This window comes from Haliotis asinina, chromosome 3, assembly GCF_037392515.1.
Source record: "Haliotis asinina isolate JCU_RB_2024 chromosome 3, JCU_Hal_asi_v2, whole genome shotgun sequence".
Lineage (NCBI taxonomy): Eukaryota > Metazoa > Mollusca > Gastropoda > Lepetellida > Haliotidae > Haliotis > Haliotis asinina.
Window position 1 is genome coordinate 87,234,535 of NC_090282.1, and position 19,282 is coordinate 87,253,816.

Below are 19,282 nucleotides of genomic sequence, written 5' to 3' on the forward strand. Positions count from 1 at the left end.
AAGATTCTCTTTTCATTTCGGGACGACCTACTCGTCTTATATTGGCGCATCTTTATGGGTCTGTCCCCAAGCTGCAATGTTAACAACTTTGTTCCACTTTCTAGAGATGAAGCTGAGGTATGTACTCGCCTAGAAGGGCCTCCATTCTGGAACAGCGGTGTTCTTGCTTCATACGTTACCACATGTAGATCACTATACATCAAGAACGATAACTCATATTCCGGTGAGGAACTGTTATCGTAGACCTTATATGTTCTTTTGTACAACTGCATTCTTAAGTACGACAGTTTTTATACTAACACAACAGACGGACCATGTTGGTATACAGCACACCCATATCCCCTAACCCTACCTCTACCCCCACCTCTACCCCCACACCAGCGTATTCCGTGAATCATCTGATTCTAATCGCTTTACATGTTGGAGTCAATGCCTGACGTGACCGACTTCGCACCAACTACTTCGACTAACAACTATTAAAGGTCGCATTCAAAGAAAAATAAACATATTGAAAAGAAGCCCCGAGACTTTCTAGACTTGCCTCAATTTCTGCACTTGCATGGACATTCGTATATGTACTTTTTTCAGGGTCTGCGTCACGTGGCAGAGCCCTGATTAGATCCGTGAAGTCATTCTGTAGTTGTAAACATAAACGAGCTTTGGATTAGTGTAAGAACACGTAACTTACGAGATCGTAAGAGATGGATTTGAATATACGCATTGGCGAAGTTGGTATCAACGAGAATACTCTGTATCGGAGTAAAGTCTCCTTCAGGTTTAATGAGTGGGAATATCCACATCACATTACGTGGTGACATTTACATTTTGAAACACTGATGTTGCGAGGTTCTTTTACACCTTTCCAAGTAATTCTTTCGGGTAATACATATCCCTGTGTTTTTGATCAATGAACACAACCAACAGTTGTTCAGGCGTGAACGTTGATTGAGAAAATGCTTTCATCAAACATCTTGCATTAACTGGGTCTATCTACCTGTCTCTTGTAACAAAGGTATGTGAAGCGATCTTACTTAACAAAGAGGCTTATGTTTAGTTTAGAGGACTAGATGATAACCTATGCATGCAGCACACATAACTACTAGATCCGTTTGAGATATACTGCACACGAATATCCCCAGAGATGACACGATGACGGTTACGTGAACATTTGAACTTGTTGATTAGTTGATGTCTTATCACAGTGTGCTCGGTCTGGGGAAGATGAATCTGCTAATAGCTCGCACGTTTCCTGAATATAAGTAAACACGCGTGTACTTTTGTATCTGTTGACCCATGCATTCCGACAAGTTACATCAAACACGTTTCCACATCCGTACTCACCGCAGGCTTGGCTGTAAATCTACACATTCACCGCATTTTACAAAACAAGCAAAACGTTAATATTATACATAAATACACGTCATTAAATTGGTGGAAAGAACAGTGACCTGATGCGCATTTCGATTGCTTTGTCTGCTTGTTTTATACCGGCACTGTGAATGTGCTGCGGGAAGAATACCCAGTTTCGTAACGCTACAGGACAAAGGCACGTTATGTATGTAATATACGAATGCAGTGACTAAATGGGATCTATGTGTCGAAAAGCTATCGTTAGAAACATCTTTGCAATCAGTCTAAAAAATTTGTCATCCATCGCCCGCCATATCATTCGCTACGTGTAACTGAATATACGGTATACAGTACCCTGCACTGAAACAGAACCATAGTCAACGTTACCTCTGTCAAAAGTTCAAAAATCCTTATCGAAGACATGACAGCCTCTATCACAGGACTATATAACTGCTGACCCCATACGGTCACTCCAATCTAATGTATATATTAACACCCCCTCCCTCACCCATAGTGAGAAAACACACCCCTCCCGACCCATTAATCCACCCTTCTTGAACATCTTTATCAATCACATTCTCCTCATCATCATCAACAAGTAAGCGCCAAGGCTCTGACGCCCTAGGCTGCGTGTGTCTGTTTTGGTAGTCTGCGCATGACGAGGGGACCACAGGTTCCCAGGGGCCTGTGGGTGCAGACCTTCCTCACCCCCTAGCTTCGTCCTAGGAGAAGTTGTGGGCCACAGATTCATTTACCCCGGCAGCCTCAGTCTGGCTCGTGACCCACATACAAGCTACCGGTCTCATTCCAAGGTGAGCGTGGTTGCGACAAGAAAACTGCCCGGAATCTTTGTGGATCACAAGGTAAGATTCCTGTAAACTCCCTCTCCATCATTGTGTGAGGAGAATGTGCAATATTTACAGGACTTATAACCTCCTGTGATTCTACTGTAGAAACGCATAACAAGAAGCATTAACTACTTGCAGTCGCCTGATGTTATCGCTTTAGACTCAATACATGCTTATCAGTGGCCGTGGAAAGTTGTGTCACTGTTTTTGTTGTTGTTTGGATATAAAATTATGTGCAGCACTGCAAAAGTCATAGACCTTGTGATTGTAAAATTATCAGAGTAATGCGGACATAGAGACAGTGGTATTGCGGCAGTTAAACGCCTGTCAGTCCTATCAGCGACACGATGTGTGAAGTGTATAACAGATGTTCTTTTCACATTGATATGGAATATCACGGGTTAATTGTCGTCTGGGTGTGGGAACGTCGGTGTTCGGGTGTGGGATAGCCTAACGCTTACTGCTTGAATACATATAATTTTGATTGTAACAAATACACCCATTTAAACTGAATTGGAGCCGTAGGGACTCCAAAGATTAGGACTTAGGGAAATGTAGGCATGCTTCATATAGGACTTTAGCATAGCAAGGAGAACTATTCTGTAGTGAAAATAAACTTAATATGGTTCAGGGACTGAAAGGCAGAGTAGGCTGAGTTGGGTTGGGCTGGGCTTTGCGTCACATCGGCGTTATCTCGGGGAAAAAATGACGAGATCAAGTTTGCATTCATTACTATTTTGTCTTTAAGGTCCAAAAGGTTTTGTTTAAAAACATATATATTCACGACATGACTATTTTAAAACAGAAAAAGTCATAGCATCAAATACAAACGTAAGCAATTCGTTGTTCTCGTGGGTGTGGCTAGTTACAGTTTAACACATGGGGCATCGTTTCATTTATAGGACATTATAGTAACATCACAAACATGGTTTTGGTTATATCACATGATGCAGTATTTCATAACATTACACGAGGGAAAGGTCACCAGTAGAGATATGTGGGTTACCAGCCATCAGTGACGTACAGCCACAAAGATGACCTGTCTGGCACATGACAAATATGAAAATCTGTCCACACAAATGTTTTGGGAAGTAGAAGATCATGCCCTTTGTGTCAGAATAGGTGGAATCAGAATTGTGAGCAATGAACGATGTCGCTGATATTAATACAAGAAATACCTGGCGAGTAGGAGAAACAACTGAACTTTATAATTCCAGTAAGTGTTGCGTGACTCGGCGAAATCACCCACTGATCATTCAATACGTTGGAAATCGATACTTAGGTGTGAGGTGTTGACAGGTCACAATGTTTACAATGTTCGCTGGACCCGGGACTGACCTCTGACCTTTGACCCTAGCTCCCAATGGCAGGTGTGGAGGTCCTGAAACAAGTTCCCGCGTTCCTCGTCCCGCATTTATCACTGTCGTTTACTGATACCCCGCGTCTCTCTCAAGTCTCAACCCTGTCTCCAGCTGGCGGCTTGTTAGACTTACACAGGGCTTCAGCGAGTTCAAGACGTAGCAACTGATACATATTGGTACTACTTGATACTCTTATTGTACCACGTGGTACAGCTTGGTACTGCCCATAAGCAGATATATCAGGACGTATGTCACTGACATTCTGCCAAGACGAAGAATAAAATGACCTGTCCGCTGAAGTGTACTTCTGTGATGCCCATATCTGTCCCAGTACAGACCTAACACAACCGGTACTTAACGATACAATCAAACCACGCGCACCAAGAAAATGTTTCAATATTCCATTATAACACTCAATTTTCATTGCTAACTGCTGATAAACAGATTTTGGTTGTGCTCATTTATGTGAAATAATATTATTAAAATTATAATAATACAATACACGAGACACTGGAAAGGGGAATACAGTGTATTTTATGTCTGTTAATGCAGACGTGAGATTCATCTGAAACTGAAACATTATGTGAAATAATATCTGGTCATCATTTAATTCATATCTCTGACATGCATACCACCGTCTACTGGCAAGTAGCAGGCACCGAGCAGGTGATTGTTTCTACACAGTCTCACAGCGAGGTTATCTATCCTTGTCCCCGTTGAAGACTGACAGATCTGTTTATCTGTACTTATCACTATTGATCACGCATTAATGTTGTACATTGCTTTATAAACCTGATCTTTAGTCAAACAAAACCACAATTGAAATTAGAAACAATTCACTTGCGTATTGTCGCCTGGGCCATGCCACCAGTTTGATTGTCACACAAGCAAGTTCGTATCCACACAGTCAAGTTTTCAAATGATGATTGCTGTGTTTATACGAACCGTGACCACGTGACTACCTAGCATGGCTAATATCTGCATGTCCATACGTCACACTGTCATTTGATCAGCACCAGTACCCCTGTTGCTCCTCATGGAGTGTCTGTGTCTGTTCCTGAAGTTTTTCAATATGAGGATTTCGAGTTCGAATCTGCCGTCCCAGATAGGATAGTCAAGCGATGTCATACAGGAATATTTGGACACCTGACAAGGGCATGATTACATAATGTTCACAGTATCCAGTACTTCCTGTTCTTAATGTAAACCAGAGTGTCCGTTTATTTTTATGACTTGCGGTCATCGGGACCCCACGTAATCATTGAACCGCCACCACCGAAAGGTTCAGGTGTATGATGACTCTACTGGAGATACACCTCAGCTTCCGTTCTTTAAATGTTATATCTGATGCACGTGAACGTTAAGTCAGTGTCATGGACGATATGCATTGTATTCAAAATTACGTGTAAGAAGGGAATTTCATACCAAGTTAATTTCCTTTCATTGTGGCTTATTTGTTCGTCGCACCATTTCCAGTTATGGCGTTGTTGATAGTCTTTGATCAGCTTGTGTTGGATGTTTGGGGGTTTTCTCACTGTCCGACTTTCACATAGGATCCGTGTATGTCTCCACTGTCTGACTTTCACATAGGATCTGTGTATGTCTCCACTGTCTGACTTTCACATAGGATCTGTGTATGTCTCCAGGGTCAAAGTTTCACATGGGATCTGTGTATGTTTCCACTGTCTGACTTTCACATGGGATCTCTGTATGTCTCCACTTTTTTCATTATTTTTTTGTTGTTGCTGTTGTTTGGTAGAAGAAGGGGGTGGGAGCAGACTCGTGGTGGTATTTATGGAGGTAAGGATGGGAGGGTAGTGAAGTTGGTAGTGGTAGGGTAGAGAGGACGGTAGTTGTAGACTAATGGGGCTGTCTACATCAACCTGACCCCACAACAGTGGTGTACAAACTGTGTTACGGCCTCCCTGATGGATGCATAGTCTGGCATGAATGCTGGTTATCTCTATAACATGTCTCTTGAACCCCTTTAAAAGACGAATATGCTTTAGATACATCTGACATTTTACGACATCTGAGTCATCAGTTAAGCGCCAGATACTCTCGTCGTTCATTTATTCTCTGAATTTGCTGTGGATCATGAAACGCTTTGTGGTTCTATTATAATTATGTATAAAATATATAGCTTGAGCGTTTTCCAACAGCCTTTTAAATGACCTTCCTGGCACGAGAGGGAGATTATATGTTGTATCACGGTCAGTCCTTGAAACAAGCTGCGCTTAGTCACAGGGCCGCAAACCAGCAGGGCGTGTTTGTTTACTGTGACCGACTGTATTTGGATCCCAAATATATACAACGGCTAATACGACTTCAGGTCAAGGGCACGACCTGGTTCTTGTTCAGGGAAATCCAGGCTTAGCCCGTTATTCTGCTGCCTTGAGATTCCCCGTCAACAGTCATATATGTTTGTGAAATTGTGACTGAAGTCAAAATGTTAAAATGTTAAAAAATGCATTTACCAGAGATGCAGTACGCGACAGGTATTGAAGAAAGAATATACTCATTTCTTGGTACTCTTTTTACCACTGCATACGAATGACTTCTGGTTAGTCGTACACGGAACACCATTTTTTTAAAACAAAAAAAACAAACCCAGAAAACAAAAAAAACCCAACTTGTTAATTAATACCCAGCTCTCAAAAGTTGTCTGCTTCTCTCTCGCCTGTAAACGAAACCACAGACAGGTTACGTAACTCTGTCGCGAGAGCCCTGCAGTGGCGTCATACAAGGAACGATTTCCCGTTAAATGTATAGAAAATGTGTAGGAAGCTCGCCATTTTGCTGATTTCTCGACGTCAGCAAAGACATGCCGAATTGGTGTGTTGTCGTCAATTGCTCCTTGGGGTCGGGTGATTGTGTCACCATGCACAGATTTCCAACGGACCCCGTAGTTTGTGCTTAAATTGGTTGATTGTGTTTGAGAAGCGAGCGATTTGGAAGTCTGTGGTATATACTAAATCGGATGGTTCGCCCCTTACCACGCTTCCAAGATAGAAAATGGAGTTTAAGTTTCATCGAGTTTATAAAATAAAGACTGCTTACTACACATTGCTGATCAAAAGAAATTTGCATGGATATAACGCTATCTTCCTCGGAAACGAGGTTGTGGTCGAAGTGACAATATTATCGTAAGTAATATAATTATATTGACCTCCACCTCCCTTCCCAGAGTGAAATTGTTATGTTATAAGTAATGCCATGCAAACTCCTATTGTTAATCAATAAAATACATATATTACTACCAGTAGAAAGTAATTTTGATTTTGTAAGTCGGTGAAAACACACTTAAATAGCATTCATCCCAAGATAGGGCACCGCCATTTTTTTTTTAAAATCGTGAAGTCAGTGAACTCGAAAACTAGGCAAAGCAGGAGACAAAACTAAAAGATAGTAGAGTGTGAGAACATATAGCTTTCATTTTTCTCAACAGATTTGGCGATTTCAGGTTTGTACATACCTGTAAACGGAATAGTTTACCCCCAGAAATGTAGATGAATTCTGCATAGACCCTCATTTCTATACCTATTATTACTTCACGGAGTCGCGCCGCTCTGATTGGTTGAAATTTCGTTTGTGGCTGAGAATTGTGCATTGTTGTCAAAAAGGTCGATTTAAGGTAATCATAGGTCGAAATGAGCAGTTTTAATGACGGGGTTTCATTTATAACGATGTCATAGTTTTCGAGTTACAACCCTTGTTTTCATAGACGATTCTGTCAAAATCACTTGGTGTCGCTAGGTTGTAATCCGTGTTAGGTGGTATAAACCTACACGTTATTTGTCATCATTCACTTGATGCTCAGTTAATGAATTTATAATTTATAACAGGTATAATTAGTAGGTAATCTAAGGCCCCCATTTGGCATTTCCTTTGTCTGGATCCATCAAAGGATTAACCGCTAACACGCTGAGTGATTAATCAGTTTTATGGGGATTTAAATGGGGGATTTGTCAAAAGGTAGTGTTTATGTATGTACATTTACTAATCTATACTGAATACACTCTGTCGTGTCTGTGTCTATGTAAAAGAACACCCTTCTTTCAAAGGATTAACCGCCAATACATTGATTGATTGCTCATTATTGGCTAACTAAATAACTTTTAAAACAGATCTAGAATGACGCACATTATGCATTTAGTTGCCAGTTGTGCTATCTTGGGTAACCAATGAGACTATACAGCAATATAAAAACCGGAAACGATACATCACGTTTTCGTATATTAGACTGTTAAAAGACACATCACTTGGGATATCTGCAGATGAATTATATATCACTTGCTTTTGTGGATATTGATGGATACATTCCTCAAACAAGGTAATAGCCTGTCATTGCTCCTTTAACTTTAATTTTAATATTTGCATTTTTGTTTTTGATAAGTTGTCGTAGCTTTCAACGGAATCATTGTTTTCGTCGTTAAGTGTAATGATGCAGACGACATACACTAGGGCATGCGTGCAAATTATGATTCATACATGCAAACTATGAAATGTCTACATATTACATTCCTGTTATCCATTCACAGATAGCTTCTTTTTATTAATTTTCAAAATGCATACAAGTATGATTATACAGTAATTAGGATTATGAGACCAAGTATAAAGACGTATATTGACAAGTTTCTAGATACTGTTGAGTGAACGTTACAAACCATATAAATTTAGCAATTGAAGAAATTTATCGCGCAGTATTTTCACTTAGACCCCGACCTCGTTTAGGTTATGTTACAGGTTGTGTCATGCAAACTCTTTTTGGTAATGATTCAAATACATATTTATGTAATTTTGATTTTCTAACGTGATGAGAACAAACCATATATAATCTCATAAATTCAAATGGATTTGACTTCACGATTTTCGAAAATGGCGGCGCCCAGTCTTGGGATGATTGCTATTTAAGTTTGTTTTCACCGACTTACAAAAGGACAATTACTTTCTACTGGTAGTAAAATATGTATTTTATTGATGGACATTAGAATTTTGCATGACATTGCTTATAACATAACAATTTCACTCTGGGAAGTGAGGTGGAGGTCAATATAACATTGCTTGCAATATAAATGTCACTTCGACCCCCACCTTGCTTCCTTGGGAGAAGTCCTTACGTTAAAAGTTGTGTCATGCAAAATCCCTTTGGCCATGATTCAGATGCATATTCAACTACCAGTAAAAAGTAGTTTTGATTTTCTAACTTGATGAGAACAAATCATAATCTCAATAATTCTAACGGACTATAGCCCGTGACTTCAGGATTTTCAAAAATGGCGGTGCCCTGTCTGAGAATGAATGCTATTTAAGTTTGTTTTCACGGACTAACAAAATCAAAATTACTCTCTACTGGTAGTAAAATATGTATTTTATTGATGGACATTAGGATTTTACATGACATTGCTTATAACATAACACTTTCACTCTTGGAATCGGTCAATATAAGGGGTCAATATAAGATTACTTACGAAATCATCGGATAATATTGTCACTTCGACCACAACCTCGTTTCCGAGGAAGAAAGCGTTATACTCATGCAAAATCCTTTTCGTCAGCAATGTGTAGTAAACAGTCTTAATTTTATAAACTCGATGAAACTTAAACTCCATTTTCTATCCTGGAAGCGCGGTAAGGGGCGAACCATCCGATTTAGTATACACCACAGGCTTCCACAAAGCTCACTTCGCACACACTAACAACCAATTTAAGCACAAACTACGGGGTCTGGTGGAAATCTGTGCATAGTGAGCGACACCATCACCCGACCCCAAGGAACAATTGACGGCAACACAACAATTCGGCATGTCTTTGGTGACGTCGAGAAATCAGCGAAATGGCGAGCTTCCTACACATTTTCTATACATTTAACGGGAAATCGTCCCTTCTATGACGTCACTGTAGGGCTCTGGCGACAGTGTTACGTAACTTGCCTGCGGTTTCGTTTGCGGGCGAGAGAGAAGCAGACGGCTTTTTAGCAACTTTTAAGCGCTTGGTATTAATTAACCACAAGTTTTTTTAAAAAAAACCAAATGGTGTTTCGTTTATGACTAACCAAAAGTCTTTCATATGCAGTGATAAAAAGAGTACCAAAAAATGAGTTTAGTGGTCCTTTAACTAACGGACAACTCACTGAAAAGCTGGTCTACTATACAGAGCTGCATTGCATCGTGAATGTACAGATTGTGACGTCCATTGTGCTGTATTGCATGGTGAATGTACAGATTGTTACGTCCATTGTGCTGTATTGCATGGTGAATGTACAGATTGTGACGTCCATTGTGCTGTAATGCATCGTGAATGTACAGATTGTGACGACCATTGTGCTGTATTGCATCGTGAATGTACAGATTGTGACGTCCATTGTGCTGTACTGCATCGTGAATGTACAGATTGTGACGACCATTGTGCTGTACTGCATCGTGAATGTACAGATTGTGACGACCATTGTGCTGTATTGCATCGTGAATGCACAGATTGTGACGTCCATTGTGCTGTATTGCATCGTGAATGTACAGATTGTGACGTCCATTGTGCTGTATTCCATCGTGAATGAATAGATCAATATATCCTTGGTTTATCAAGGAAATGTACTTTATTACGTTGTACTGTGTGCGCGTGTGTGTTTGTCTGTTCCTCTCACACTGAATTAGCTAGGAGGATGACCTGTGTTCCTCGCTCTGTCTCTGTCTCTCTCTCTGTCTCTCTCTCTCTCGATGTGTGCGTGTTTGCATGTGCGTGTGTGTGTGAGTGTTCATCCCTCAGTGAATGTGGTGGCTTTTGTATTTTTGCGATTGTGTCCGTACATGCGTCATGCGTGTGTTTCTTTTACACTAATCGTGCATATGTATTCCTAGACCATATTATCAGTGGTCTAGAGGCGAGGACAGGTGTATAACTTCACAAGCATGTTAACAATGACACATCAAAATGTAACCTTACATTAGACAAATGGTCCGACAAGGATACACAATCTAATCAGATGTATGTACGCCCGGTCTCTTGTGATACCCGCTCTCAGCGACACAGACGCGCACAACCCCAAACATCAGTGACTATTTGTGCCGAGCAGGTTAGCACTCAGACAGAGGTCAGCTGTCAGTCTGTGAGTATTATGTATGACAATATATATCTTACTGTACGCGAGCACCTGGAATACGTGTAATTTTGAAGCATTATGTAGATACCGAAAGTCACTACTGCATGTCGACACTCGAACATGTGGCAGGACAAACTGTCATGTTTGTACATTCCAGTCACACCCACACGCTGGAATATACAACCTGAACATATACAGTTACCTACACAACAACGACAACAACAACAACAACAGCTACAACTGTAACTCCAACCACTGCTGCAACAAATACAGTAACCGTAACACAACCACTAACGTAACACAACCACTACCGTAACACAACCACTACCGTAACAACCTCATTCACTGCAGTAACAACGTCCACAACCACAACCGTTATAGTGACAACCATCACAACCACTACTGAACAACCACATCGACTACAACAACAACCACATCGACTACAGCAACAACCACATCGACTACAGCAACAACCACATCGACTACTATAACAACTGCCACTACAGTAACTACAACCAGTGAACACAAATGCAGCTACCACTACCACAACATCTAGCTCTATCTCTGCCTTCATAAGGACATAAGCATTATGTCACAGATAGCATCACATCCCTCATGAGGACAAAGGGTTAACGGTGTCTGCTCTCACAGTCAAGAGGAAGCGTACTGTCAGTCTGTATCTATGTCACGTGTTCCAGCAATCACGTGTCAACATTGCTACAGCGTAAGTCGAGCACTGTATTCTCAAAGAAGCCTGAAATCAAAGGTTATTCTGGGTCTCTATTCAGTTGATACTATGTCATGATACTTGTTGCATTCGCGGACCGCTTTGTGCAGACGTCAACCAGGAATCACTCCGCAGGTGTCACTGTGGTCCTCTGTGTCTCGTGACATGCGCAGACCATGGAGGTAAAGACGTGCATTATAGAAGCTGGGTCAATTTGAGGGGCGATAAGCAGAAGAAATTCATAGTCCATATAATCAAGAACGTCTAAACTTTTTAGCAATCCTTCGCAAAATAATGGTTTGGTGCTGTTTGCGAATTTTTTAAACACTGATCTGTTCCCATTTTGCTTCCACTGTCCCATTTCGCTGTCAGTATTTATTGCCCATCTGGTCTAATATTGTTCAATACGATATTACACGTTCTCGGAAGTATCCAAGAATCGCTAACCATGCACGGTGTATACATTCACTAGGAATAAGTACTGGGTTATTAGATCAAAAGCACAGCAGATCGCATATTCTAAACTGCCTAGTGATACCTTTGATTTAAGAAAATGTGATCTGATGCGCTTTTTATCTAGTAAACAGCAGGTAAATTCACCTATTTTGTCTGTTAATTCCATACAAGATCGTGTTGTGTGAACACTCGAGTCGGCAACTCATATCCCTCATGACATATCTCAACAAGAACCGAAAACATAATTTCTGAATCTGCCACTAATATTGAGTCCTCATTTTCCAACACCTAGATCTGAACAGTCATTGATCACACAACTTTGTGATAACGTCTTTAACCAGCAGATATTACTATTACTGACCACTAAGATCAACCCCAAGATCACACACCTGGTCCGGAAGGGTGGACAAAGGGACCCAAGGGCGATTAGGTCACACAAAGTTTAGACTCTAGTGACGTGATCAAAATGGCGGGGATGGACCAGAACCCCTCTGTGTACAACATATGTCGGTATAGAACATGAGAACTATGTCCATGAAGACGAATCTATATGGATAAATTCCGAAACTCACCAAATCCGAAATGAGAATCACACGGATTACAGTTCCGCTAGGTTCAAATGAGAACGGTGAATGATAAAATATTGTGAAATAGAGACTGATTCACAAAACATTAATAAGAGACATAGTCCTGAAACCTCTCAACCCAACAGGATCTTAAATCTGACATTTTATGTCTGTTTTACGATTTTGACTTCTTTAAGAAACCACCGTGGAACAATGTTCTACTTTCACTCTTAACACGAGTGGTGTCAAGCAGCTGGTGGAACAGCACCAGCACACATGCAGGTGCAAACAGATTTCAGATCCTACTTGGTTTAGAGGTTTTATGACCATGCGTCTTATTTATGTTTTGTGCACTTATCTGAATTTCGAGTAATGTAATAATTTGACGTTCTCATTTGAACCCAAACTGCGTATAGAGGCGGTCACCAACGTCACAGTGCCTTGTCTTTCAGGTGGAAGGGCAAGGACGCATGAGATCATTCTCTTCCCACAGTGGTTACTTGTCATATCTTCTTACGTAGGAAGATATGACAAGTAACCTCTGTGGAAAGAGTGAGTGAGTGAGTTAAAATTTATCGTCACATCGGCAATATTTCGGCCATACCGTGACGAGAACAATTAATTTCACACATAATAAGTAATGGTAATTTGTATAAACCTGTCAGCGAAGGACAGTAAAAGAACTAGAGTATCACAGATTCTAATGTAAAAGTAGCAACTAGATCTAAAAAAGTTTAACCATACAGTACAATACAAGGTAAAAGCAAGGCTTAGCTATATATTGCCAACAACTGAAGGTAGCTGTGGGAAGAGAATGGCATGAGGTTGGCATGTCTGTTTTGTACTGGTGGGTAGGTTGTTTGTTTAACCCGTCTATGGTGATATATGGGAATTGGCCAAAATTAACAACAATAACAAAAAAAAAAAATAAAATAAAATGAAAAAATAGCGATTAAATAGTTACTCATATCACCATTTTTGGTTTTGCTTGGTAATAGTTTGTTTATTACATATCGCGGTTTCAAATATTTCAGGTCTGACGTCATGACTGAACTTCAAGAAAAATACCGACGGAGTATCGGTAGATGGCGCTGTGCGGCCATAGCCTTGTTTCTCGTGGCTCTGGCATTAGTCGTGGCTCTTATTGCTGTCTCCATGATGAAGGACAGGAGGTTTGAACGCCAGGCTGCCGATGATTGTGGAGAAAGTTTTGGAAAGCCCGATATTGACACGTCTGAGGCAGAGGAGCCAGGGTTGTATGATGACCTTACTGTGAAGGAGCTGAAAGCCATCCAGGACTACCTATACAGCTTGAAGACGCAGTTAAACCTTAAGAAGCCAGACAAAGCTGCAGTCAATGTCAGCTATATATATGTGTCAGATCTTCACCCACCACTGAAATCAGAAGCACTGGCTTACTTAAGTGGGTCCGGACCTAAACCAGAAAGGAAGGCTAGAATTGTAATCTTCAGAGGTGACGCTGTTCCACCAGTGTCAGAAGAATATATTGTTGGTCCTCTCCCCAATCCCAACAGCTGCGAGTTGTTGACGGTGCCTGGCCGTGTGAATCCAGTTCCATATGCTTTCAGGCCGATAGGATACGTGGAGTTTGGGTCGTACTACAAGAAACTTTTCCCAGAGGTAGACAGAAAGATTGGTTTTATTTTGAAGGAGAGTTATGGTGCCACTTTCACAGACTGTGGTGACAGATGCCTGAATTTCTACCCAACACCTGTGGGTTCTGGTGTTAGCAAATCTAGAGTGAGGAAGATGTGGTTAACAACAAGTCACTTTGTTGAGTATTATGACCTTAATCCTGTTGATTTAAGTATGCTTGCAAATATCAACTCTCGAGACCCCGCAAACTTCTATATTGAAAAACTGGTATATGCTGATAAGGAGTATTCCAGTCTTGATGACCTCGCCACTCAGTACAGAGCCGGTTCAATCCCAAAATCCAAGATACCATTTCCCGAAAACGTCAAGGAGTTGAAGTCGTCATTACACAGAAGAGGTAATCCTGTCCCAAAGAAGCCACAGAGGCCTCCCCGAATGTACGAGCCTGACGGTAAGCGATACAGTGTGCACCATCGCCATGTGGAATACATGCAGTGGGCCTTCGACTTCAGAATGTCCACTTTAAGTGGGCCACAGATTTACGACATCCGGTTCAACAACGAGAGGATTGCTTATGAAGTTGGCCTGCAGGAGATAGCTGTCTTTTATGCGTCCAATAACTCCGCTACCCGGAGTGCTGATTTCATCGATAGTGGTGCTCTCATTGGCACCCACTCCCAATCTCTGGTTCCTGGTGCAGACTGTCCAGAGACGAGTACATTCTTCAACTATTCCTATTTGGGTGAATCGTCCGAGGAACCAGTTGTTCTTCAGAGAGCTTTCTGTCTGTTTGAACTGAACCAAGGAATTCCTCTTCGTCGCCATCTTTCATATAGCCAGGTTGAGGGTGGATTCTATTCCGGAATGGAGGACAATGTCTTAATTCTGAGAAGTATCATGACAATAATCAACTACGATTATGTGATGGACTTTATATTTCACCAAAGTGGAGCTATGGAGGTTCGAGTTCTATCAACAGGGTATATATTCGCCTCTTTCTATACTCCCAAAGAAGATCCATATGGCTTCCAACTGAAACAAAATACCATTGGCAGTATCCATCACCATCTGTTCCTCTTCAAAGCAGACCTTGACATTCATGGACTGAACAACAGATACGAAACTCTTGACATATCACGTGACGTTTCCCCCAACTCACAAACGACAGACGACCCCAACTCCAAGTACTACCAGATCAAGTATGAGCGTTCTCTCAAAAGTGTAGAGATGGATGCAGCTTACAAGTTCAACTTTGAGACGCCTAAATACCACGTGTTCCACAACAACGACAACCCAACCAAATTTGGGGCAATCAAGGCTTACAGGTGATTAGGAAGCAACTTTGCCGAAAGTAGGACTGTATTTAGGAGCGACGTTAACACCTACTCACGTGTTCCTTCAGGCACATACAGTCTTATGCCGTACCATGATCATTTTAACAGTCAAAGTAGAACAAACAATTTTCAGTACGTCTGTATGATTCAGGAACCTCATTAATCTATGCATGTTATTTCATAGCAAGTCTAAAATGGGGATAGATCTTGGGGATTTGGTGATTGTGATTAAATGATGCCATAAGTAAAGTTTTGACCCACATTCGTTATTTTCTTTAGTGTATTTGGTAGGTACTGCCTTTTAATTACAACCAACAACAGAGCTTGTAGGTATGTATGTGTTGTGTATATATATATGTGCATGTGTTGTTGTTTTTGTGTTGTCATAGAATCCACCTGGACGGAATGACCAAAGTGCTTATCCCCGAGGACAAAGGCAACGAGCCAGTCGTGTCATGGGCGAGGAACCAAATGACTGTCACCAAGTTTAAGGACGATGAAAGAGATGCCAGCTCTGTGTACGGTTTGTTCGATTCAATGGAACCCACAGTCAACTTTACGTCGTTTTATGCTGATAACGACACCATTGTTGATCAGGTAAAGATTAAAAGTTTTGCCTCTTGTAATGTCACATCCTCTTCTCGGTGTAATTAGACATGGAAACTGCAACCAGGACAGGGAAAAAGAAGCATTATGTCCCTCCTTCACATGACATGTACATATTGTTCCCATCCTATCTCCATGTGGCATGTACAGCTTGTCTATGTCCCTCGTTTGTGTGGCATGTACGTATTGTCCATATTGTCACCACATTAATCGTTTGACTTTGATCAACGCCATTTGATCTTTGGCAACTCTTGTGTAACATGTTCTGAAAAGACGCATTATTAACTATTATATAACAGTTGGTTTCCATGCTGTTTCAGGACCTGGTGGCCTGGATCACTATGGGCGTCCATCACATCCCCCACACTGAGGACATGCCCATCACCCCCACCCCCGGGGCACACCTCAGCTTTGCCCTGCTTCCCTACAACTACTTCGAGGAGTGTCCGTCCTCCCAGTCTCGTGACTCCATCAGGGTGGAGTATAAGGACAGCCATCACCCCGAGAAAGGGGCTCGGGTAGTGAGATACGGTAACGCAGAGAAGCCACGCTGCATCCCGAACACGCCGGACTATGACGCCATGGTAGAGCGGAACCCGTCGTGCGCTATAGAAAGTTCGTATGTTCATCACGACCAAGAGGAGCATGTGTCCGCCAACGGAAATGACGACCACCATTAGACCCAGACCATTGGTGGTGTTGACGTTTAGGAAAATATACTGTCAAAGATATGTCGCAGCAGCAACGTTTTAGGCACAAACTATTTTTCAAGTACCGTTATTTTGTGAAGTGGTTTTATGAGAAGTTTTATTTGTGCCAGCGCTACGATGTGAAGCTTTGCTGGGCTTTTGATCATACTTGTTTTTGAACTCTTACATGTCAACAAACATTATGCACATTGGACATAAAACATATCGGTATTCCTGTAAGGCACGCACTCCTCCAGGTGTAACGTAGGCTATTGGGAAGCAGTGTCTGGATGTCGAATGTAAAACTTTATTTCAGAAAATTTACAAAAAAGGAATGCATGTAATCGGTACTTTATGATTCTTATCTGGAGGGTTCCACTAATGTCATGTTTACACTGAACACCAAACTGTATTCAGATATGTCTGGAGTTTTATCGTCCCAATAACACACATTGGCACGGGTTTTGAAACAAGGGTGCACTTTGTCTGCGATCTCCTCACGTTGCCACGTGTCTTCACGTGTTATGTGTGTAAATATTGTGCTCATGAATAATCATATGTTTTCTTTGTATACATCTGAACATGTACCCGAAGTATATAGTTATGACTTCATCACCTTTTACATGTCTAAATGCTGGTTGTGATGGAAGGTCATGTAATATGATATAGCTAGATTGTCTCCGTATCCTGTCCCCGGTGTTCCGATTGGGACACAGAGACTCAGGTCTGTGTAGGCCCAGAGTCTAGTGCATGCTTCATACATACTCAGTGGACTCCGACATATTAAGTAATCGTGTATGAGGGCGTCTATAAACTCCATGCTTTCTTATCACGGACTGGTTACCGACTCCATCGTATAATCTACAGAAACTTCCTACATGTGGCCTCAGAATGGTGTGCTCAAGTTTTCATGTCCTGCATTGGAGCTACACCATGCACGTCTTCGGACTGTCCTCTGATATATATAATTGACATCTTTCTTTCGCATGAATGCTGATGAATTACTTAAGGTGTATTTTGAAATAAGATTTGTAATACAAGCCAAGTAGTCTTTCCTAAATGTCAGTCTGAATCACGAACAATCTCGTCTCCCCGAACTCCGATCAAATTGATACTTATGAATTATGTTCTCGACTGCGGTCTCCTCCCAGCAGTCTTACTCGTTGTTCAGGCCTTCAGTGACAGGTTGCTGGAATATTGCTGTCTGTGTCCCAACATAACGACAAAGAGATCGCAGCACAGGCTGTCTTCGTGTTCCATTTGGTTTGCTTGTCTACGAGGTCTCTGGATTATATGACGACGTTAATTCACTCGCCCTTTTGTGACCTGAGTGACCTGAGTGATCTGGGTGACCTCAACTGAGTGACCTCACCTCAGTAACCTCACCTCTGTGGCCTGAGTGACTTGGCTGACCTCACCTCAGTGACTTTGGTGACCTGAGGCCCGGGTGACCTCACCTCTGTGGCCTTGACCTAGGTCACCTCTCCTGAATGACTTGGGTGACCGCTTGGGACACGTTATCAAGCCATGCACAACAGTACCCTAGCCTTGCACAATAGTGCACTAGCCAAACACACCAATGTTCAAGCTAAGGACAGCTGTACCCTAGCCATGCACCACATTGCCTTTGCCATGTACAGCAGTGTTCAAGTTATACACAACAGCAGCCAAGGACAGTAGTGCCCTAGTCATGCACAGCAGTGTTCGGCGAATGCACAGTATTACCCTAGTCATGCACAGAATTACACCAACCATATTCAGCAATACCATAGCCATGCACATCAGTGTCCTAGCCGTGACCAGCAGTACCATAGTCATGCACAGCAGTACCCTAGTCATGCACGGTAGTACCCTCGCGATGTTAAGCAATACCTCAGTTATGCACATCCTGACACTAACCATACTCAGCAGTACCCTAGCCGTGCACAGCAGTGTCCTAGCCTTGCACAGCAGCAGTGCTCAATCCATGAAGGGTAGTACCCTAGCCGTGCACAGCAGTGTCCTAGCCTTGCACAGCAGCAGTGCTCAATCCGTGAAGGGTAGTACCCTAGCCGTGCACAGCAGTGTCCTAGCCTTGCACAGCAGCAGTGCTCAATCCATGAAGGGTAGTACCCTAGCCTTGCACAGCAGCAGTGCTCAATCCATGCACAGTAGTATCCAAGTCATGCACATTAGTACCCCGGCCAAGGTCAGCAGTACCCCAGTCAAGGTCAGCAGTACCCTAGCCATTCTCAACGCTATCCAAGACAAGCACAACAGTATGTAAGTTATGCTCGTCAGTAGCCAAGCCATGATCATCTCTACCCTTGCCATGCGACAGCGCCGTGTCACCTCACATTATAATGTCTCTGTCTGATTGGCTGAGCGCTCTTCTGTTATTTTCAATGTACGTAGCTGCTTAGACGCGAGTAACATTTTGTATGTCCGCCACTGGGAATGCCGAACTCATTTGGTACTTCGTGGTAGCAGTTATCTGGAACAACATTGGATCACATATTATGTACGTGTAGCGGCCACAAAATTCCCGAGTCCCGTGCTGGGATTCGAACGACGGACCTTCTGATCCGAAGTCGGACCGAAGTTGTCCACATGACCAAAGAGATTAACCCCGTCAGCAAGCTGACAAGGT

The 19,282-nt window shown here is 42.1% G+C and overlaps 1 protein-coding gene across 2 annotated transcripts; it reads left to right on the top strand.

Moving 5' to 3' along the window:
- The first annotated feature begins 1,923 nt into the window (after positions 1–1,923).
- Positions 1,924–17,693, top strand: LOC137278690 (putative amine oxidase [copper-containing]). Of its 2 annotated transcripts, none has more exons than XM_067811201.1 (4): positions 1,924–2,213; positions 13,442–15,349; positions 15,748–15,955; positions 16,285–17,693. In XM_067811201.1, exons 2-4 carry the CDS (start codon positions 13,452–13,454, stop codon positions 16,642–16,644), a joined length of 2,466 nt encoding a protein of 821 aa, XP_067667302.1. In that variant the 5' UTR covers positions 1,924–2,213; positions 13,442–13,451; the 3' UTR covers positions 16,645–17,693. The 2 variants fall into 2 exon arrangements, with proteins under 2 accessions (XP_067667302.1, XP_067667301.1); XM_067811200.1 differs by lacking the exon at positions 1,924–2,213 and adding an exon at positions 10,487–10,664.
- Positions 17,694–19,282: the final 1,589 nt, after the last annotated feature.